Consider the following 23,818-nt stretch of genomic DNA (forward strand, 5'->3'; position numbering starts at 1 on the left):
TTCCAGAGTCCTACATATGTCCATAGATCATGACAGTATCATCTGATTGATCTGAATGTGCAGAATAATCATAGAATCAAAGAAGCATATTGGGTCTTGGAGTACTGACACCTCCAAAACTGGTATCGGTGCACCTCTGGTTTAGCACTAGATTAGATCTGGAATAGTCCTATTATAGACCTGGTTTAGCTCTGGATTAAACTTGGAATACTCCTGTTAAAGACCTGGTATAGCCCTCGGTAAAACCTGGAAGAATCCTGTTATAGAGCTAGTTTAGCCTTATGTGCAATAGTCTTGTTATAGACCTGGTTTAGATCTGGTTTAACACTATATTAGACCTGGAATAATCCTGTTATAGACCTTGGTTAGATCTGGTTTACCCCTAGATTAAACCTGCCATAGTCCTGGATTTGGTTTAGCACTAGATTGGACCTTTTACAGACCTGGTCTAGATGTGGTTTATCTTTAGATTAGACCTGAAATAGTCCTGTTATAGACCGAGTTTAGCACCATATTAGAACTGGCATAGTCCTGTTATAGACCTGGTGTAGCCCTAGATAAAACCTGGAATAATCCTGTTATAGCTCTGGTTTAGATCTGCTTTAGCTCTGGATTAGACCTGGAATAATCCTGTTATAGCTCTGGTTTAGCCTTAGATTAGACCTGGAATTGTCCTGTTATAGACCTGGTTTAGATCTGGTGGTGCTCGGAAAGCCAAGTGTTTTCTTTGGTGTTACTTGGTGTGAAAAGATTGAGATCCACTGGTCTAAATCACCCAAAATAAACATAAAATTGGCATATTTTAAGACAAACTGAAATGATAAAATATGATATCAAATTAAAATGACACAACACTTCCACTTAAAACACAAATCACAACCACGCATATTCTTCAGTAATCATAACATTAATTAGTAAATGCCATAGTTTAATAATATGGTAATCAAATGTGTCAATATGGACATCAAATCAGTTACTATGGCGACCAATAGTGCCTTAAATGATCAGTAAATGAGCGCTCCTCTGTAAACTCACCATCTGCATGTCTGGAGGTGATTCTACACACTAACCCCCCCTCCTCTCCACGGGCCATCCTGCGCTGAGCCCCTGATGTGTGGAGAAGGAGACCCCGCGGCTGTTTGATTGACAGGTCGTCTCTGGAGAAGGTCCCCGGAGAGGACGTGACCTTCCGCGTCTACTGTTTAGGGAGTACGGCTGTTTACATCAACTGAGACTGAGCGGCAGAGTGGTTAGCCTCCTGGTTAGACTCCTGATTAGGGATGTGACAATAACTGAAATATCGTGATACTGTATCATCAAAAGTCTCACAGTAATATCATGGGCTGTCACACTACATTGAATTACATTTTTCTTTGCTTAAAATCATTGTTATGATGCAGGAACAGCTAAAAAAAAAAACAGAGAACTACATAGACCATGATCCTTTTCTCTGTTTTAATCCAATCTACATGCTGAAATAACTGTTATAGACTATTCACTTTTACGTCACAAACTAGAACGACGTTTGGAAACATTTGATGAAAACTTCCGGACTCTGGAGGACTCTGTTCACGGTAGTAAGTCTGACAAAATCGAGAAAAAATGAGAATGGCCCAGTTTTGTCACTGTTGAGTTCCGTTATGTACGGCTAATCCAGTGCTTCTCAATTATTTTCTGTCACACGCCCGTAGGAAGAAGAAACATTTCACGCCCCCCACTCCAAAGAACCACTACAAAACGTGGATAAATCGCACCATCGCCTTCAGTCGCCTACATATGAGTGTAAACGTTTTAGTCACGTCTCCAAAGCAGCATGTGTATTCCACGCTGCACTCACCTGCGTCATGAGGCGGTCCGCTCCCGTGTCCTCCTCGTCTTTTAAAATGACATCCGTGTTTTTATTTATTTATTTATTCAGTATTTTACCAGGTAAGTCAATTGAGAATACCCACTCATTTACAATGATGACCTGGCCAAGAGGCAGGATAAAACAGAAGCACAAACAGAACACATCAACTCACACATCAACTATAACATGAAACATTGAAAGTGTTAAAAGCATGTGCAGTTATCCTGTAAAATACTCTGGATGGAGTTTTTGAAAGTCGACAGAGGTAAAAACGAACTAAGTTTTAAAGTCTGTTGAAGGTGGTTCCAGTCACTTGCTGCAGAAAACTGAAGTGAGGAACAGCCCAAAGTTGGACTCTTTTGGCGCTGTGAAGCTGTGGATGTGTAGTAGTGAGCTGAGGTAGGATGGAGTTTTACCAATTAAACATTTATAAATGAGCAGTAACCAGTGGGTTTGGCTGCGGGTGTGGAGAAAGGGCCACTTCACCAGAGAGTAAAGTGTGCAATGATGGGTGGTGAATGGTGCACATGTGACAAAGCGGATGGCTGCATGATAAATCACATCGAGCTTATGGAGCAGTGTCTTTGGTGCAGATCTATAAACTAGGTCTCCATAGTCAATGATCGGGAGGACTGTAGTTCTGACCAAAAGCTCTTAGTTATAGTTTGGCAGTATCATCTCCTTTGCTCTTTGGTACGCCACCTTATATGACGCTAACAGAGCTTGCTGCTTTACTGAAGTAGCATTCACAAAGCGGGATGATTGTTGCAATATTCAGTAAAACTCAAGCGGCTTATCAGCGTGATTGGGTTGTAATGTCTTTAAGCAATGCCGTAATTTATTTGGCTTCATGCTGTCCGCTGCCAATATTTCTAGTCACAGTAAACACAAATTCAAGATGATTCAATCTTAATTGCAATAAATATCATATCAAGAGATTTGAATTTCGTTACATCCCTACGCCTGAACATTCTGAGTATTCTACATCGTATGGGCCTCTATTGATGGGACAAGAATGGTTCCTTTGACGGAGGTCCTGTATTAACATAACAAAAGGCTCTCGTCTGTCTGTTGAAATGACACACACAAGAGGCGGTGTCAAAGCGGAAAGTGATACCAGCAAGAAAAATGTATGCCTGAGTCTGGTCTGAAAGCCTCACTTAAGCTCATTAAAGGGGCAGTGTAGTGTCTTTTCCACTGGCATGGTTCACTTGGGGCCTCCGAGCTCGTCTGGCCTGGTTTTGAAGCGTCATAGAACTCGAGATCGTTATTTTTGTGGTCTTGTTCTCGTCTCGGACTCGACCGTGTTTGGACTCAGTCTTGTCTCGGTCTTGAAGGCGCTTGGACTCGGTCTTGTCTTGGTCTTGAAGGTTCTTTGACTCGACCTTGTCTCGGTCTTGAAGGTCTTGATCTCGATTTGGTCTCTATGGGCTGTGGTCTCGGTTTTGTCTCAGTCTCAGCCTTTAAAAGTCTCGGTCTTGTCTTGGTCTTGACCCTCACAGGTCTTGTTCTTGTCTTAGTCTTGACCCTCACAGGTCTTGGTCTAGTCTTGGTCTCAGGACCCTGTGGTCTCGGACTGGTCTTGGTCTCGATTAGTGTGGTCTTGACTACAACACTACTGTTTAGTGTCGCTCCCTCCCGGCAAACCAATATATTGGCCAACCAATGCCAAACTCTTATTTTGATTATACATTACAATGTTTTTACTTAGATGATGTTGTCCTGATGGCTTCATCAAACCAGGACCTTCAACATGCACTGGGGCGGTTTGCAGCCGAGTGTGAAGCAGCTGGGATGAAGATCAGCTCCTCCAAATCCGAGGCCATGGTCCTCGACCGGAAAAAGGTGGCTTGCCCTCTCCGGGTGGGTGGAGAGTCCCTGTCTCAAGTGGAGGAGTTCAAGTATCTCGGGGTCTTGGTCACGAGTGAGGGGAGGATGGAGCGTGAGATTGACAGGCGGATCGGTGCAGCGTCGGCAGTGATGCGGTCGCTGTATCGGACCGTTGTGGTGAAGAGGGAGCTGAGTCGAAAGGCGAAGCTCTCGATTTACTGGTCAATCTACATTCCTACCCTCACCTATGGTCATGAGCTTTGGGTAATGACCGAAAGGACAAGATCACGGATACAAGCGGTCGAAATGAGTTTCATCCGCAGGGTGGCTGGGTGCTCCCTTAGAGATAGGGTGAGGAGCTCAGTCACACGGGAGGAGCTCGGAGTAGAGCCGCTGCTCCTCCACGTCGAGAGGAGCCAGTTGAGGTGGCTCGGGCATGTGTTTCGGATGCCTCCTGGACGTCTCCCTCGGGAGGTGTTCTGGGCACGTCCCACCGGGAGGAGGCCTAGGGGAAGACCTAGGACACGCTGGAGGGACTACGTCTCTCGGCTGGCCTCGGAACATCTCAGGATCCCCCTGGAAGAGCTGGAGGAAGTGTGTGTGGAGAGGGAAGTCTGGGAGGCCCTCCTCAGACTGTTGCTCCCGCGACCCGACCCCGGATAAGCAGAAGAAAATGGATGGATGGATGTTTTTACTACTTCTAATAATAATAGTAATAATAATACTCCCTACAACTGTAAAACAACTCAACCTTATGTAACAGATAACCTTATGTCCTGTCAATCATCATATCATCATTATCTTCCTATGACCTCTTGTATATAACTGAGATTTTATACTGTATTACTCATTTTTCTATTTTATTTTGTATATTTACATTTATATAATTATGTCTTATTTGACACCTGTCTCTTGCTCTTTTTTGCTACATATTTAGAATTTATTATTACCATTTATAATTTTGATCTTTGTTATTATAATATAATGTGTGATGTGTGAGCTATTGTGTCCAAATAATTTGCAAAGTTTGTCTAAGTCTAAATTTAGTCTTTTCTATCATAAAATAATAGTTTTTTTTTTTTTTTTTATTGTATTATATGATGCTACAATACTGGTGTAGATCTAATCCATAGACGCATGCTTCACCTGTCTATAATTGCTCCTGGGGTTTTTATGTAGCTGTTTTGTCCGTTAATCAATTCCTTTTCCTAACATGGAACTCTGCTCTTATAACTGTCAGCCTCGATGAGCTTCATTTGACTGGAGCCAAACACTATGGGTGACGTCGAACTCCCTTAGACCACTTCTTTATACAATCTGTGCTCTAAGATCCAACATTGATATATTTGTTTCATTTCTGGGTGTCAATTTTTTTGTATATATATTTTTTATAATTGAAAGAAATAAGTGAATGAAACAAACAGAAACAGTTCAAACTCAGTATAATTAAATTGAAGTATTGTTTTATCCAACTCCTTTGGGACGATAACAAAGCAACAAGCAACAAAACCCAGAATACCCACCTCCAGCGACTGATCACTTCTGAAAACATGAAACTGATTTGAACCCAAGAGGCTCTTTCTGCGTTAATGACACTTTACACAGAGGATCTTTCTGTTTTAATTACACATTACACAGAGCAAACCCGCAGACAGCAGCACATTAAATCAATGATATGTTCAAGTAAACAGGAGACTGTCACAGGAGTCCCAATGCACAGAACTGAAAGTGATGTGCTGATCAGTGCGTTAGAAGCAGGAAAGTGGGTGAGGGCATCAGACTATCCACTAGAAAAGTTACATAGTATGCCTTTATGTGGGATTTTCCTGTTGCTCCGTTTAACCAAATAATTTAACTTACTTACTGAACTGAAATGAGAAACCTTGATAACACATTTTTGCTGCTTCACAATCCATAATGTAATCTCTCTTCTCCATTTAGTCTCAGCCGCTGTTTAAAGGGGCCTCGAAAATGGGCTCACTGAGGTTCAAGTGAGTTATGATTACGATTGACCCCAACTGACCCCTACATAAAGATATCTGATAAACCCTGAGCGTGAGGCAAGAATGAATACGCTTCCACCAATGTTCAGATCAAAAAGACAAAATGGAGGTGGAGCCCCGTTTTATTGTTTTTACAGAAGAAATGAAAATGTGATTTGATTTGAAACATGAATAAGATTGTAAAGAGATGGAGGCTTTTGTGGACACTGAAATAAGGCGGAGGCTGGGACAATATGAGGCGATGTAATACATGAAACTACACCGAGGCTTTAGTGAAATCTTGTTCAAGCAATGTTTTGTACTTTGTCTGTTGTTACCGATGTGGTGTGTGCTTGTGTGCATGATATTCTACTAGGGTTATGTCAGAAAGAGCATTGGCCATACATTATTAAAATGAACACAGTATGACTATAGACAATCAATTAGGCTAAAAGCAAAAACAAGTCTTAGTCTACTGGTTAACTCTTTTAAATGCTGTTAATGAGTGTGCTCTATGGTTTTACTGATGATGACACTGATATCCCAACTTTCTGACATAAAAGCACATGAACACAAATAAATCAGAACCCCAACATCTCATCTCAAAACCCTGAGTTCCTGAGGGCCAAATGCAGCACAACGAACTGGCAACAGACCTCTGCTTTTTACACCAAATATGGCAGCAAATGTAACAGAAGACCTTCCAGAAGAAATACTGATGCTGCAGGACACTGAGGAGGGAGGTTGTTGGGGGTTTGCCTTATTTAGGGTTAATTTTTCCATTATTTTGTCCTCCTTTGGATCATTTTTGGTTAAAAACTGCAGTGGAAATGATGACTTTTGCCTGTCAAATGTTGTGTTGACTGTTAAAGGTTGTGTAGGATGCTCTGTGTTTATACTCAGGCAAATACTCTTATGTGTAAGTTTGGCTCTTGTACAAATTATGTAAAGTTGTTATTTAAATCATATTGTACACCGTTGGACACAGCCCACCTCTGGATTCATTACAAAAAGCCAGTTTGCAAAGACTGCAGGTGATCTACAATGATGCTTTGTGGGTGTTTTTCAGGAGGCCACGGACGAGAGCAACTGAGAGGTTTGTTACTGCTCGAGTGAACACTCTGCAGGCTGCACTAAGAACTTTAATGTACAGTTTTATTTGCAGACTGAACAAATCAGACAATGAAATAATAATGTCACTCACAAATATGAGATTCAGTGCAATACCATATATGTCTAATATGTGGAGACGATGGTATGACTGTCTTTTCAAAACATAAATGTTTATTGTTTTGCATTGTCACTGTCCTTGTCTGTTGGACCATGACCAGAATAAAGAGGAATTCAATTGAATTGATGGTTAGATCTGAAATAGTCTAGTCCTGGTTTAGATCTGAATCTTTTTTGGTACTTGGTGTGAAAAGTTTGAGAGCCACTGATCTATGACATCCATGTGGATCATAGGAATGTAATGATATCTAAAATCTCTCAGTACAATATTATGACGATATGAATCTCATGGTACAATATTTTGTAGTGGCAAATATAATTTTAGATAGGACACCTTTTCGCTTTTAATACCTTGACAAGGTTTTGGTCAGAATCCCAAGAATTCAAGTTAAAAACATATCTCTTCATATTGTCTGCACTGAAATGAATCATGGGATAGGTAGTTCTTTATGTTTATTAGTTGTTCCTACTAAAGAACAAAGCATTTAAGGAACTTATAATTCAATATATTGTGACAGCTCTCAATATTATTGTGAGACTTCTAATGATACAATATCACGATATTTTGGTTATTGTTACAGCCCTAGTGGATCATGATGTTATATTTTGGATTGTATAAATTTGCAATATTTATCCAAAAATACTTAAAAATAGTCTGCAGACTTCTAGTTGAGAATCTTAAGAGGTCTGCTGTTTAAGAAAAAAAATCAGAGAACAAAGTAAACACAGAGGAATTGGCGTGTATGGGGAGCTCCGTCAAATAAAGTAGTGTAAGACGCTGTATTATCTATTAATCTACACAGAGACATGTTTATGTAGTTCATTCTCTCTGTTTCACCCCCCTCTTCTCTGTTTAAAGCCTGCGTCTGTGGTGGTTTAGTCCCAGAGTCTCATGGGACCTCATTATTCTCATTCTTCTTCTCATTCTTCTCATGTGTCTGTGTGCAGGACGTCCCAAACAAGAACATGCCACATTCACTTTAAATCAGAAGACTGAGACAGAGAAGTCCTAACCAAACCAACCATATGGACTGTTTACAAGAGTCATAAACATCTGCTGTATTTGTTGTATTAAATGTACAGTGACAGGATTCCTACAGGGATGTCATGTTTTTATGTGGAAAAGTGACAACAAAAATAACTGGATGGTTTTTATGCTGCAAGTGTCTTTAACATAATGCCCAGTGCGTCAGTGTACACAAACAAGCCCTGGTCAAACATGGCCTCCACTTACAGTCGACGGGCTGAGCTCAGGGGCACTTTTAGCCTTTCCACCATGTGCAGTATTGCTCCTGGGATTCCCCAGTTTTAGTCAAATCAAGTCAAATTTACATACAAATTTGATATGTGCATACATTCTATATGTACCATATTTTTGGACTATAAGGCTCACTTAAAATCCTTTAATTTTCTCAAAAATCGACTTATAATCTGGTGTGCCTTATGTATTAATTCTGTTTGTGCTTACTGACCTCGAACTGATTTTATGTGGTACACAGCGCTCAAAAATCTGTCAAAATGTTTTAGTTTGACTTTGGTAAGCTACGAAGTAGAGGTTTGAATTTTCAGTCCTGCTCCTGCCCACACCCGCAGTGTGCAGTCCCGCACCCACAAAGAATTGTCAGTCCTGCTCCCACCTGCATCTGCAATATTTTGTCCCAATCCTGCCAGCAAGTCCCTCAAGATGGGGACATTCTCTTTCTTAAGCTCCATCAAAAACGAAGAAGCAGAAAAGAATTGTCTAAAATGTGTGTGAAATTAGACCACATACGTAAATTTAGGCTGCTTAAAATGTTTTTATTAATGCCAAATAAAATATCCAGCACAAATGATGTATGGCAGGCAAACATTACTCATATTTTACTTTACACTCATATTTAGTTTGCAGGACTGCAGTTTATCATCCCACCCACTCCCGCGTTGTGTAGTCCCGCTCCCGCCTGCACCCGCAATGAGCTTTCAAAATGTGTCTCGTGCCGCACTGTTTTGCGTTGGGTGCCGCAGGGAGTGCAGGGCTCTACTACAAAGTCACACCACTTGATGGATTGTCGGAACATTACAGCTGCTGTAGTCAGGAGCCTCGCGGAGTAACACCATCAGCAGCACATCTTCTGTCACAGAGAGAACACACGTATTCCACTGAGTCGTGTCCTGTAGTCCGACAGAAGCTGAACCGTATCAGTGCACTAGGAGCAAGCTGTTTTTTTCAGCACTTATAGTTTATGCAAATGAGTTTGTTTGTTTTTTGTTTCTGTAAAACTTAAACAAATGTGCTCAAAGCTGCATTAAACACATTATTACTCAATGTATTTTTGAGTTGTCCTCATAGGAAATAAAAAACAAAATTAAATTGTCCACCCACATTCACATTTATAATACACATTCACCAAGACAGGGAGGTAACGCCGGGCAAGTTATACCGCGAGCTGCCAATGGATCATGGACGGAGGCTAAGGGATCAGTCTCAAGTGTCATTCGTTTGTTTCGCTTAATGCGCCTTATAATCCAATGCACCTTATGTATGAAAATTAGGGGTGTAATGATATCAAAGTCTTGTGATACGATATTGCCATGGTATGAACCTCATGGTACGATATTTATTGCAATATCGTGGGAAAGCTCAGGATATGGTGGCGAGGCATTAGGGATGTAACAATATCCAAATCTCTCGTTACGATATTTTCACGATATACATCTCACTGAACGATATGTATTGCTATATTTTGTGGAGGCGAACAAAACTGAATATGCTTCTTTTTCCTCTTAAAATGCCTTGAGAAGACTTAATCCAGAGAACTAAGACTTAAAAGTGCTTAGAACTGTTATTTCTTCTTGTAGTCTACACTGAAATGGAGCAAAGGATCATGGTCTATGTAGTTCCCTCTGTCTGTTTTTAACTATTGCTGCACCATAACTCTTCATTTAAGCAAAGAGACTTATAATTCAATATATTGTGATGGTCCACGATATTATTGTGAGACTTTGATGATACAATATCATGATATTTTGGTTATTGTTACAGCCCTAATACAGTGTGCCTTATAGTCTGAAAAATATGGTAATACCATTTCAAATAAGTTTCACCCTGATGTGTTCTTCAGATTTGGGATCAGAGTTTGTTTTGGGTTTTTTTGTTTTAGAATGTTAAGTTTTATTCTTTAAATTAAATTAAACGTCCTATATCACACAAAATTCTTCCTGACTTTTGTGAGATTTAAGGTCAAGGTAAGAGTGTATACAAAAAAATAAAAAAAACACTGTTAATTTTAAAATCCAATACTGTGAAACATTCCAGACAAATGATAAATGGTCACATTTTTATGCAGCACTTTTCCACTTCAAAGGCACTTGAAGCACTTTACATCAAGGAATCACTCATCCACAAACACACACACATTCACACACCAATGTATAGAGACACTTGGGGCGAGGTGGGTTAAGTGTCTTGCCCAAAGACACAACAACAGTATTCAATGATAATTCACTTCAGATCAGAGGACGAACACGAACACCAGCCGAGCTACTGTCGCACAAAGCAATCACATCCCCATGGAGACAAGCAGACAGCAGACTCTCCAGAAAAGTTACACAGTGAGACTTTAAAGAAATTATCCCGTCCCATTTATTACTGTTACCGTCATATTTTCTCTATCCATCAGTTTTTCTGTAAATTGACCGAAGCGTGAAGAAAACGAAAACATGCGAGAAATCTGTCAGAGCAGCGATCAAAGCTGCTTCTCACACGACGAGAGCTTTTTCTTCTCACCATAAACGACGTGTTATTGAAATTATAAATGTGGATTTGATTTGTGATGTGACGCGATGTGGAAAAGTGAAATTATAAGAAAAAGATCCTGTTTCAAAATGTCTGAAAAGAGATAAACTGTCAGAATGCACCACTTTGAAATTGATCAGGGACAATTCACAAGAAGAAGAAAAGATTTAAAACAGGAAATACAGCTCAGAGGACAGGAAATCATGACTAATATAATGAAGACAAGGTCAGACATGGTTTAGTCCTGGTTTAGACTTCGGTTAGGTACTCGTTTGACCCTGGTTACATTCTAGTTAAGTTCTTATAGTCCTGTTTGTGTTTGGTCATGGTTTAGAGAGAGGAAGAGAGATACTTTATTGATCTCAAGGGAAATGTTGCAGTTGATGTAACATTTCCACTGCTCTTCTCAGTCACCTTTGTGTCTCAGTCAAAGGTCTGAGTGCAGTGTTACAAGAGGACTGGTCAGGGAGGGTCAGCAGATCCTCTGGACGAGCCAAAAGTGTCCGTCCTCCGTGTCCTGCAGCATCACGGCAGCAGTGTCCAGGAGGAGCCAGAACACATCAGGAAAGGTCTCGTTCTTACTCCGCTCTGGTGTTTTGGTTGGTGATGAAATTATTCAGTCCCTCAAAGTATTTCTTCTGGAAGATCTTCTGCCACATTTACTGCCACATATGGTGTAAAAAAAAGTCTGTAGCATCTCAAATGTGTTTAGCTATGAATACAGGAAAAACAAACAGTTCATTTCACAAAACAGTTCCTTACTTGTGTCCGTTGAACTGCACATGCTGCACTTCTTAGTTGGTTAAAATTCTATGAAATGCTGTTAGAAACTGAGCTTAAAAACAAAAAGCTTAGTGTGTGAGCCAAGTAGAAAACAAAAACAGCCAAACACTCCATGTTGTTATTGTTATGTCCTGGTTTAGTCCACATTTAGTCCTGGTTTAGTCCACATTTAGTCCTGGTTTAGTCCACATTTAGTCCTGTTTTAGTCCACATTTAGTCCTGTTTTAGTCCACATTTAGTCCTGTTTTAGTCCACATTTAGTCCTGGTTTAGTCCACATTTAGTCCTGGTTTAGTCCACATTTAATCCTGGTTTAGTCCACGTTTAGTCCACGTTTAGTCCTGGTTTAGTCCACGTTTAGTCCTGGTTTAGTTCACATTTAGTCCTGGTTTAGTTCACATTTAGTCCTTGGTTTAGTTCACATTTAGTCCTGGTTTAGTTCACATTTAGTCCTAGTTTAGTCCACATTTAGTCCTTTTTAGTCCTTTAGTCCGTTTTAGTTCCACATTTAGTCCCGGTTTCAGTCCGCATTTAGTCCCGGTTTAGTCCGCATTTAGTCCCGGTTTAGTCCGCATTTAGTCCCGGTTTAGTCCACATTTAGTCCCGGTTTAGTCCACATTTAGTCCCGGTTTAGTCCACATTTAGTCCCGGTTTAGTCCACATTTAGTCCCACATTTAGTCCCGGTTTAGTCCACATTTAGTCCGGTTTAGTCCACCGGTTTAGTCCACATTTAGTCCCGGTTTTCAGTTTTAGTCACATTTAGTCCCAGTTTTAGTCCACATTTTAGTCCCGGTTTAGTCCACATTTAGTCCCGGTTTAGTCCACATTTAGTCCCGGTTTAGTCCACATTTAGTCCTGGTTTAATGCTAGTTTAGTTCAGCTTTAGAAGTGTCAGTCTTCAGTCTGTTATTGTTTTTAAAGATGTTTGTGTCTCAAGTGTTCTTATAACAAACTAATGCCCCATTGGATTGTGGAATGGAAAGAAGATGCTTCTCATTATGTCTAACTGTTCACTTAACTACAGGAAGTAGTTCAAAAACTCTTTCTTTCTCTTTAACTCTCCCTTTCTTTATTTCACTCTCTCTTTCTCTCTCGCACTTGCCCTTGCTTTACTTCACTCTCTCTCTTACTTTCTCTCACTCACACTCTCTTTCTTTATTTCACTCTGTTTCTTATGCTCTCTCTCTCTTTCTCTCTTGTTCTCTCTCATGCCCTTTCTCTTTCTTTATTTTACTCTCTCTCTCTTTCTCACTCACGCTCTCTCCTTCTTTATTTCACTCTGTTTCTTATGCTCTCTCTCTTTCTCTCTCTCGTGCACTTTCTCTTTCTTTATTTTACTCTCTCTCTTACTCTTTCTCTCCCTCTCTTTTTCCTTATTTCTCTTTCTTTATTTCACTATCTCACTCTCTCTCTTACTCTCTCTTTATTTCACTATTTTTCTCTCACCCTCCCTTTCTTTATTTCACTCTCTCTCACTCTCTTTCTTTCTTTATTTCTCTCTCTCTTTCTTTGTTTCACTCTCTCACTCTCTTTCTTTCTTTCTTTCTCTCTCTCTTTCTTTGTTTCACTCTCTCTCACTCTCTTTCTTTCTTTATTTCTCTCTCTCTTTTTCTTTATTTCACACACTCTCTCTCTCACTCTATCTATCTCTATCTCACTCTTCCTTGCATTATTTCTATATTATATTTTATATATTTTCTCTCTTACCGTCCCTTTCTTGATTTCAGTCTCTCTCACACTCTTTCTTTAATTCTCTCACTCTCTCTCACCCTTTATTACTCTCTCTCCCTGTTTTTGTTTCACACACTCTCTCTCACTGTTTCTTTATTACATACTCTCTCACTCTCTCTTTCTTTATTTCACTATCTCTCACTCTCTCTCTCGTGCTCTCTATTTATTTCTCTCTATGTTTCTTTATTCTCTATAAATAAATAATCTCTATAATAAATTCTCTATGCTCTCTCTCTTCCCTCTTTGTACCACCACCCCCTTTCTTTCTTTCTTTCTTTCTTATCCTCTCTTACCTCACCCGTCTCCCGCTCTCTCCCCTTCTCCCCTCTTTCTCTCTCTCTGTCCATGTCTCCCATTGCCCCTCTTTCCTCTCCTCCCTTTCCTCTCTCTCTCTCTCTCTCTTCATATTTCTCTCTCAGTTCCTTCTCCTCCATCCATCCCTCCTTCTCTGTGATAATTAAAGGGTCACAAATGGGATTAGCTCGTGGGGAGTTGGACCCAGATGTCCTGGTGCTTAAACAGAGGAATGTTTAAAAGAGAAAATACCTCTGATTTGATCTGGATCTGCAGAGACCAGACCTCAGGGACGTCAGCACTTAACGTCGTTATGCTCGTTTCCATGGTAATTAACCATCAAACTTAAAGGTCCTATATTACGCAAAACTGAATCTTGTGAACTTTTAGTGTTGTTGTTAAAATGTTGTTCCAACCTCAAAAACAGACCTGGAGTTGTTTGAGTCATCAATTATTATTAGTCTGTCAACATCCCGAAAGCTCAAAATGCTCTGTTCCACCTTGTGATGTCATTGAGTGGTAGTTTTTACCTTTTACCAGGACAGCTCTGTATCTCTCTCCATCTTCTCATTTTATCCTCCCGCTCTTCCTCCTCCTCTCTCACTCTCTCTCTCTCACACACACACACATATATACTCTCTCACTTTTAAGCTCTCACTCTCTCTTTCTTTATTTCTCTGTCACTCTCTCTTTCTTTATTTCTCTGTCACTCTCTCTTTCTTTATTTCTCTGTCACTCTCTCTTTCTTTATTTCTCTGTCACTCTCTCTTTCTTTATTTCTCTGTCACTCTCTCTTTCTTTATTTCATTATCTCTCACTCTTTTTTCTATAGTTCACTCTCTCACTCTCGCTTGTTTTAGTTCAATCTCTCTTTCTCTCTCACTCTCCCTTTATTTCTCTCACTCTTTTTTATTTCACTCCTTCTCAGTCTCTCTCTCTCTCTTTATTTCTCTCTCAAACACACTTTCTCTCACCCTCTTTCTCTTTATGTCACTCTCTCTCCTTTGTTTTATCTCTCTCTCTCTCTCTTTCTTTGTTTCTCTTTCTCTCACTCAGTCTCTTTTTTATTTCACTCTCTCTCTCTTTCTTTAATTCATTCTCTCTCACTCTTTCTTTCTTTCTTTTACCCTCACACTCTCACTTGCTTTAGTTCACTCTCTCTTTCTCCCTCTCCCTTTCTTTATTTCACTCTCTCTCTCATTTATTTCACTCTCTCGGACTCTTCCTTGCTTCCTTTCGCTCGCTTTCTCTCTCAGTCTTTCTCTCTCACTCACTCTGTCTCTCACTCTCTCTTTCTTTATTTCACTCTATCACTCTTTTTTCTTTATTTCACTCTCGCTCTCTCTCTCTTTCTTTATTTCTCTCTTTCTCACACACACACTCTCTCTCACTCTCTTCCTCTCTCTCTTTCACACACACTCTCTCTCTTGTTCTCTATTTCTTTATTTCTCTCTCTCTCTGTGTGTTTCTTTATTTCATTCTCTCTCTCTTTCTTTCTTTATTCCTCTCTCTCTATCGCTTTCCCTCTTTCTTTATTTCTCTTTCTCTCTCTCTCTCACCCTCTCCCTCTCTCTCTTTCACACACACTCTCTCTCTCTCGTTCTCTATTTCTTTATTTCTCTCTCTCTCTCTGTGTGTTTCTTTATTTCATTCTCTTTCTCTTTCTTTCTTTATTCCTCTCTCTATATCGCTCTCCCTCTTTCTTTATTTCTCTCTCTCTCTCTGTCTGTCTCTCACCCGCTCTCTCTCTCTCTTTCACACACACTCTCTCGTTCTCTATTTCTTCATTTCTCTCTCGCTGTGTGTGTTTCTTTATTTCATTCTCTCTCTTTCTTTCTTCCTCTCTCTCTATATCGCTCTCCCTCTTTCTTTCTTTTCTCTCTCTCTCTCTCTCTTTGTCTCTCTCTCTCTCTCTCCCTCTCTCTCTCTCTCACATACACTCTCTCGTTCTCTTATTTCTTTATTTCTCTCTCTGTCTGTGTGTGTTTCTTTATTTCATTCTCTCTCTTTCTTTCTTTATTCCTCTCTCTATCGCTCTCTCTCTCACCCTCTCTCTCTCTCTCTTTCACACACACTCTCTCTCCTTCTCTATTTCTTTATTTCTCTCTCTCTCTCTGTGTGTGTTTCTTTATTTCATTCTCTCTCTCTTTCTTTCTTTATTTCTCTCTCTGTTTCTTTATTTCATTCTCTCTCTCTCTCTTTCTTTATTTCTCTCTCTCTCTCCCTGTCTCTCTCTCTTTCACACACACTCTCTCTCGTTCTCTATTTCTTTATTCCTCTCTCTCTCTTTCTTTCTTCTCTCTCTCTCTCTTTCTCTCTCTCTCTCTCTCTCTCTCTCTCTCTCTTCTCACACACACTCTCTCGTTCTCTATTTCTTTATTTCTCTCTCTCTGTGTTTCTTTATTTCATTCTCTCTTTCTGTCTTTCTCTCTCTCTCTCTCTCTCTCTCTCTCTCTCTCTCTCTCTCTCTCTCTCTCTCTCCCTCTCTCGTCTGCGCTCGTGCCTCTCTCAGTCGGTCTCGTGCCAAACTCGCGCGGTGCGTCTGTGCGCGCGGAGTCAGTGGGAGCAGACGGCGCGTGGACGGGGCTCGCGCAGGGACAGAGAGATGCTCCGTGCGCTCGTGCTGCTCCTCGTGCTGCTCGTCGTGCTCCTCGCGCTCGTCGTCTCGTGAGCCATGGCGTACCCTCCGGGCTTCCTGTTCCCGCCACCGCCGCCGCTGTCCTCGTGCCCCTCTGTGGTGCTGGGCTCGCGCGCCGGTCACGAGGGCTCGGCCTTCGCTCCGTACTCCGCTTCCGGGCCGCACGCGCCTTACGGAGCGGAACCGCGCGCCGCCTCCGCCATCAGCTCCTTTCTGGTGAGTGACCGGACACGGGACACACGGGGAACGGGACACGCGGGGGTTTAGACACGCAAAAAGTTTGAGTTAGACTTAAACTTGTGCGAAAAAAATTAAAGTAAAATAAAATAAAATAAAAACGTATCAAAGGTTAGGCAGCGGTAACTTTTATTATCCGAAATCCGCTATCCGAAATCATGAATTCAATCCGGAAACGCTGTTCTAAGGTTCCAAACTCCATAGCAAAAACGCAATTCTAATGATAAAACTTAAGTGAATTTTGAATGTGGGAAAATCCTCACAAAATCCTTCAAATCAGGAAGAGACCATTTGCCTGAAAGTCCAGAAGGCGGGAAAAAAATTAAAAAGCATTGTTTTAGAGGGAATTTAAAGCTGACGATTCCTGACAAATCCTAAAATCAGAATTTAGAAGCAAATGCGTCCGCGTGTCTCTTATTGTTCACCGTAAAACAACGCAGGCCTAATTCAACATTTTAATTAGTTGTAAGCATTCTAGATTTAACAGACATTGGTAGAATTTAAGTGAAAATAATGAATAGTATCGCTACGTGTTGCTATGTCCATTTTTAACTTTGAGCGTTCGTCATTTTGTGGGAACCAAATCTAAGACTCGTTAAAGTGACGGACAAAGTGCGGGATTTGTCATTTGCTTAGCTTCATAACGCTAATGGCATCGTAAAGATAATTTCGTTTTTACTTTTAATCACGCTGCAGAGCATTTAATAATTTTGTTATAATTCCTCAAACAAGGGCAAGCGTGTGTTAGTTTTAAATGCTTTAAATTGTTTATTTTAAAAAAAGAAAAAAAAACACACAAAAAAAGCGTAAAGCCGTCCGATCTGTTTTGAGTTTTAACATAATGTAAATAGAGAGGAGCTCCCCATGGTGCTGAAATCGCCATCGTTTGAAAAATCATCATTATATCCTAGAAGTTGCGTCATTTTGAACAACATTTACAACAAACAGAAGCAGAATATTGATATTTTTAGATTTATATTTATTTTAGCATGGGCTGTATGTTTTTATTAATCAGTAGTTGCGTAAAAAATCTGACATTTGCAATCAAACCTTAAATAGTTAAAAAAAGAAAAAGGCCTATTCAAATTGTCTTGCAAAAAAAGAATATTATAAGATTCATTTTTTTGTTTTGAAAATTTTGAATATTGAGTTTTGATGTATTGTCTGTATGTTTACGAAAAATATCAAAAAGCCGGAAATAGAAAGGAACATATAAAAGAAAGATAATATGCATGATAGAATAAATATGAAATGATATTCCTTCACTTTTTTGGTACTTTTTTAATCCATCCATAACAACCATGTGCAAAGACATTTAAGCACATTTTAACCGTAAAAAGTACTTTTATGATTTGGCTATTTTTGGCGATTTTATAATCTAAATATTTACGTCAATATCTCACCCCAAACCCTATTTTGAAAAGAAATTCAACTTAAACTTAATTTTTTTATAAGGATAGAGGCGATATTCTTGCACTTTTCTGGTAAATTACTGTGCAAAAGAAAAAAAAAACTGATGTCCTGCAAAAATGTATTTAAATGTCACAGTATGACATTAACCACATCTGTCTAGCATTTATTCATTACGGGTGTTTCTATTCCATAAAAATACAATAATTCTCTCTGTGAATAGGCCGACTCTCCACAGATCTGACCTGTAATGTAGACTGTAGTTGTCTCCCTTGAGATAGAAAGGTGGAACATTCTAGACAAAGCGATAACATCTCCATGGAGGCAAGCAGGTGACAGATCCTTCACTAGAAAAGTTGCGCAATGTACCTATGTTTATCCTGATGATTTTGAGAGTCCTGGATTTTTTTTAAAAAGGATTTAAAAAGTCTTATGAGATCACATTCCTGCACTTTTACGGTATTTTTGCAATCCATTTAAAAATTTCAAAGACATTTAAAGCTCCTATATTACACAAAATTAACTCTTGTGAGCTTTAAGTCATGTTAGAATGTTGTTACTGTGTCAGAAACAGAAACAGTTGTGTTTTGTTTCATTTACACTTGTTTGAGTCTCAGAATGCTCCATTCCAATTTGTAATGTCATGAAGTGGTTTTAGTTTTCAAGTTAACAGTTACTTTTTACCTTTACTTTAGAGTTAGACTTAGACTTTATTGATCCACAAGGGAAATTATTTGGACACAGTAGCTCACACATTATAATAATAACAAAGAGAAAAAATCTAAATCAAAAAATAATAAATTCAAAATAAGCAGCAAAAATAGCAAGAGAATAAGGCATAATTATAGAAATGTATATGTAGTAAGTAAAAATGAAAAATAGAAATGCAATAATACCATAATATTGTAAGTTGAGTAAATAGAGATCAGAAATTCCATCCAGATTATATAGATGAAGGTGTATGAAGTTTAAAAACACAGTGGAGCACTTCCTGTATTACCGCAACCTCATTTTCAGAACTTAATATTCAGGGTTTTTGTGTTAAACGTGTGAATGAAAAAAAAAACAACTCCAGGTCTGTTTGTGATGATGAAAAAATATTAGATCATAGATCAGAAAATAGTTTACATATTTCTAAAATTGAAACTGAAACAGAAAAATAATAGTAAATTAATTAATGTAATTAATTTGTGATAAACTTTCTCAAAATGTCTTTTTTTTAAATCTCCCTGTCTTAACCTAATTTTTATTGATTACGTGTAGAGTCCTGGGTTCGAGTCTTCCACTGCTCTGGACTTCCACCCCTTTGCACCCTTGGGACCCTGTCACCCGTACGCTGATCCCGCCTACAGGAAGAACGCCACGCGTGACGCCACAGCAACGCTCAAGGCCTGGCTGAACGAGCACCGCAAAAACCCTTACCCCACCAAAGGGGAGAAGATCATGCTCGCCATCATCACCAAAATGACGCTGACGCAGGTGTCCACATGGTTCGCCAACGCTCGCAGGAGGTTAAAGAAAGAGAACAAGATGACCTGGACTCCCCGCAACCGAAGTGAAGACGAAGAGGAGCCGGAAGAGCTGGAGCCAGACCGACCTGATGAGTACGAACAGGCACTGAGGCAGGACCACCACCAGGGGGAGACAGGTCAGACTCAAGGGGCGAGTAACTAGTAATGTTCATATTAAAAGGTGCACTGTGTAACTTTTCTAGTGGATGGACACCAGTCATCACCTTCTTGTTTCTATGGATATGTCATTGCTCTGCCTGGAATGTTCCACAGTATGACATTAATCAGCTCTACCTTACATTTATTCAATTACAGGTGGTTTTATAGCTCAAAAATACTTAGAAAAACAAGCTTTCTGACTGTGAGCAGGGTCACCTCTCCACAGATCTGACCTGTAACTTGGTTTGGTTTGGTCTCCATGAAGATAGAAAGAAAAGTTTAATGCCATACTGTGAAACATTCCAGATAAAGCAATAACATCTCCATGAAGAAAAGCATTTGATGGACCCTCCACCAGAAAAGTTACACAATGCACCTTTAAGATTTCATTTCCCTAAACTGAATCGTCTATACTAAATAATAATAAAGCTTTAAGTGATGTGGTGGCTGTATCGGACAGTTGTGGTGAAGCGGGACCTGAGCTGAAAGCCAAAGCTCTCGACCCTCACCTATGGTCATGAGCTCTGGACAAAATCGCAGATACAAGCAGCCAAAATGAGTTTCCTCTGCAGGGTGGCTGGGCGCTCCCTTAGAGATAGGGTGAGGAGCTCAGTCACACGGGAGGAGCTCGGAGGTAGCTCAAACATCTGTTCCGGATGCCTCCTGGGCGTGTTCCATGCATCCCACTGGGAGGAGGCCCAGAGGAAGACCCTGGACACACTGGAGGACCTATGTCCCTGGGCTGGCCTGGGAATGGCTTGGGGTCCTCCTGGAGGTGTTGGAAGTGTCCGGGGTGAAGGAAGTCTGATAGTCTCTGCTCAGACTGCTGCCCCTGCGACCCGACCCTGGATGAACGGAAGAAGAAAATGGATGGACTGATGGCTTTTAGTCATGTTAGAATGTTGTTACCTTCTCAGAACTAGACCTGACCTTGTGTTTTGTTTCATTCACACATGTTTGAGTAATCCTGCATTATTAGTCTGTCTACATCTCCAAAGCTTTGCTCCACCTTGTGATGTCATGAAGTGGTAGTTTTCAAGTTATCAGCTCTTTAGTCACCTTTAGTTCAGTACAGGCAATTCCAGGGCTGAAATAATTTAGATGATTCTAGTGAAGATGTAAGGAGTTTAAAAACACAGTGGAGCACTTCCTGTATTACCACGTGACATCACAAGGTGGAACAGGGTGTTTCAGTTTGAGAGAAGAACCCGGCCTAAATATGCAGGGTTTGTGTGTTAAACATGTATGAATGAAACAAAACACAACTCCAGGTATAAAAAAGGAAGACGAGTGCTTCAGTGAGTTAAGTTTCAGGTCAGGTGCTCATTAGGATCACAGCGGAAATTTCACTTACAGACGTTTAAGAGAAAAATCCGAGGCACTCCAACGGCATTAAAAAGTCCTTTAATATAAATAATGGGACTAGTCTACACATTTTAGTCACGTGGGGCATTCTTCAAGGCAGACAAGAATAAAAGGATGCCAGGTGCTTTTAAATAAACCAACAACATTCACATTATTTCAATTAGACAAATGACAAATGTTTTTATACTTGTATGCTATGAAGAAGGTGCCATGTGGCCAAAATATGTGGGCTAGTCCCGTTTTTTACATTTAATGGCTCTGCAGTCGGAGTTCTTTTAATTTTTTCTCTTAAACAACTCCAACTCCAACAACTTTGATGAGGCAACAACATTATAACAGAGATCATGGGCCCTTTAAAAACATGAAATCATACATGTTGCATTGATGTGACATCAGAACTGTCCTGAGCTCGAGGACAGGTCCGAATTCTCAGGTGGAATTTGTTGTCAGGGTCAGATTACAAATTTGTTGACCTGGTTTATGGTTCATATCTCTGTAATTACTGGGCCTATCCACATGGAACAAAAGAAAGGCAAGGCAAGTTTATTTGTATAGCACAATTCATACACAAAGTAATTCAAAGTGCTTTACAAAATAAGAAAGACATTAAAATCACAAAATAATTATCATAAAATTAAAAAGAAAGAGACATTAAATAAGAGAGAAGAGTACAGAATGAAAAATGAATATGCAGCTAAACAGAACCATTTTCAGTCTGGATTAAACAGAGTCAAAGTAGAGTCTGTCTCACATGTTCAGACTGTTCCAGGTTTTAGCTGCGTGAATCTGAAACTCTGACTCCCCGTGTTTAGTCGTGACTCTGGGCACCAGCAGGAGGCCAGTCCCTCAGCAAGGCAAGGCAAGTTTATTTGTATAGCATAATTCGTACACAAAGTAATTCAAAGTGCTTTACAGAATAAGAAAGACATTAAAATCACAATAAGAACAAATCAAAACTTAAATAATCATCATAAAATTAAAGATTATAATTAAAAAAGAGAGAGACATTAATTACATAAATTAGACAGAAGAGTGCGGAATGAAAACCTTTCAGTTGTATGCAGCTAAACAGAACCTTTTTGAGCCTGAATTTAAACAGTGTCAAAGTAGAGTCTGTCTCACATCTTCAGGAAGAACTGCGTGAACCTGAAACACTGACTCCCCGTGTTTAGTCGTGACTTTGGGCACCAGCAGGAGTCTGATCCCTGAGCTCCTCAGAGTGCGAGATGGTTCATACGGTACTAACATGTCACAGATGTACTTTGGTGTTAGGCTGTGGAGAGACTTGTACAAGCAGAGCCACTTTAAAGTCTCTGAGCACAGGACGCATGTGCTCGTACGTCCTAGTTTGAGTCAGGACCCGAGCTGCAGCGTTCTGGATGTTCTGCAGTGTTTCACAGCTCGTTTGGAGAGACCAGCGAGCGGGCTGTTACAGAAGTCTAACCTACTGGAGACAAACACATGGATAAGTCTTTCCAAGTCTGATTTAGACAGTAAACCTTTGATTTTTACTATGTTTTTTAGATGGTAAAAGGCTGCAGATGTTATTGATTTGATGTGGCTCTTTAAGTTCAAGTCTGAGTCCAGTATTGCCTTTAGATTTCTGGCCTGATTTGAAGGTTTTACAGAGAGAGACTGAAGGTGACTCTTTGTTTCTGTGGGTCAAAGCACAGCAGCAGTTGACATTAGAATTCTCACTGACTATGGTATAATTTGATTCTATGCACAGGTTCTGAATGTCTCTCCCTCTCACCTCTCTCTCTCTCTCTCTCTCTTTCTGTTCCAGCTCCCGCCTCGTCTGGTCCCTGGCTGACCTCCGACCCCACCTCCTCCTCCTCGTCTTCCTCCTCCGACTGCACCCCCCACTGCAGCCCCGAGCCCCCGCACTCCCTACAAACACAGCAGCGCCCCCTCCCGCTCACCACAACCACGCCGCCTCCACCGCCTCCTCTACCGCCGCGCCTCTCCCCTCCCCCTCCCCGCCCGCCCCGGACCCCCCCGCCAAACCCAAGCTCTGGTCCTGGTCCCTGGCCGAGATCGCCACGTCGTCGGACACCAAACCCGCCCAGGACCACCCCCGCCCCACCACCCCCACCCAAAGGACCTCATACGCCCACGGGAGCGGCCTGAGCAGAGCACTGTACTTTTCACCCGCGTATATCTACCACTACAGCCCCGTGACACCCACTCTGCCCCTGAACGGATTATACTCCAGACCTGAGCGCGATTTCGGACTTCGGAATTTTGGAGCGGAAAAACAGGACCACCAACTCCTCGTGCCCCTGTGATTCTGGTTATTGTTTAAGAAAGATGTCCCCGGAATGGATTTAAACGGACTTTTATTTAGGAAAACGAATATTTGGAAGAATTTTAGACGTTTTTCTATGTTGGTAAGATGTAAACTTTGTATTAACGTAACATCATTAAAGCTAGTTTTATCAGACAGACCTGAGGCACCGTGGTTTTTGTACTTTTTTAAGAAGCGAAAGCAACAGAATTAAACCTGGGTTAGTATTACGGTTAAATAAAATATCATTAAAATCATTATATTTAAGATTTGACTTTATACTTAGTTCCAGAATGGACACAGGAAGCATATATGACCAAGTTTGCCAGGCTTCAGCGACCCAACCTGCACAAAAACGGCAAAAAACTCACGGAACGTACGACACAGGTGTATTTTCCAACATATTTATGCCTTTTCCTCTGTTCTCTCACACAAGTTGAATCTCCACAAGGCATAGGTGACTTTGAATATGAAGATTTATCACTGAAAATCAGGACTTTCGAAAGGATAATTCTAAAATCAATACATTTTACAAGGAAAATAGCTCTGTCCAAACCCGTCGATAATATTTTAACCCGCTGCAGCTTGTAAAAAACGTCCAATTCCACAGGAAAACTGAGTCAAAACTGGATCTGACATACATACTTAAAGGTAAATCCATACCTTATACCTAGCAACCATAATATAAACAACAGCCAAAAACTAAAACAAAATTTCTGATGATTTGGCGAATACAA

The 23,818-nt window shown here is 40.4% G+C and overlaps 1 protein-coding gene across 1 annotated transcript; it reads left to right on the top strand.

Moving 5' to 3' along the window:
* Positions 1-16,148: 16,148 nt before the first annotated feature.
* LOC129409415 (iroquois-class homeodomain protein IRX-5-like) lies at positions 16,149-22,924 on the top strand. Its single transcript, XM_055155385.1, has 3 exons — positions 16,149-16,328; positions 19,023-19,407; positions 22,581-22,924. Exons 1-3 carry the CDS (start codon positions 16,149-16,151, stop codon positions 22,922-22,924), a joined length of 909 nt encoding a protein of 302 aa, XP_055011360.1.
* The last annotated feature ends 894 nt before the right edge of the window (positions 22,925-23,818 follow it).

The sequence above is a fragment of the Boleophthalmus pectinirostris genome, unplaced genomic scaffold (assembly GCF_026225935.1).
Source record: "Boleophthalmus pectinirostris isolate CB_2022bp ecotype Guang Dong unplaced genomic scaffold, ASM2622593v1 HiC_scaffold_2, whole genome shotgun sequence".
In the NCBI taxonomy this organism is placed as follows: Eukaryota; Metazoa; Chordata; class Actinopteri; order Gobiiformes; family Gobiidae; genus Boleophthalmus; species Boleophthalmus pectinirostris.

Coding starts and splice junctions, on each gene's coding strand:
- LOC129409415 (XM_055155385.1), top strand. CDS start 16,149: ATGGCGTACCCTCCGGGCTTCCTGTTCCCGCCACCGCCGCCGCTGTCC. Junction 16,329..19,022: donor CCGCCATCAGCTCCTTTCTG/GTGAGTGACCGG, acceptor GATTACGTGTAG/AGTCCTGGGTTCGAGTCTTC. Junction 19,408..22,580: donor CCACCACCAGGGGGAGACAG/GTCAGACTCAAG, acceptor TTTCTGTTCCAG/CTCCCGCCTCGTCTGGTCCC.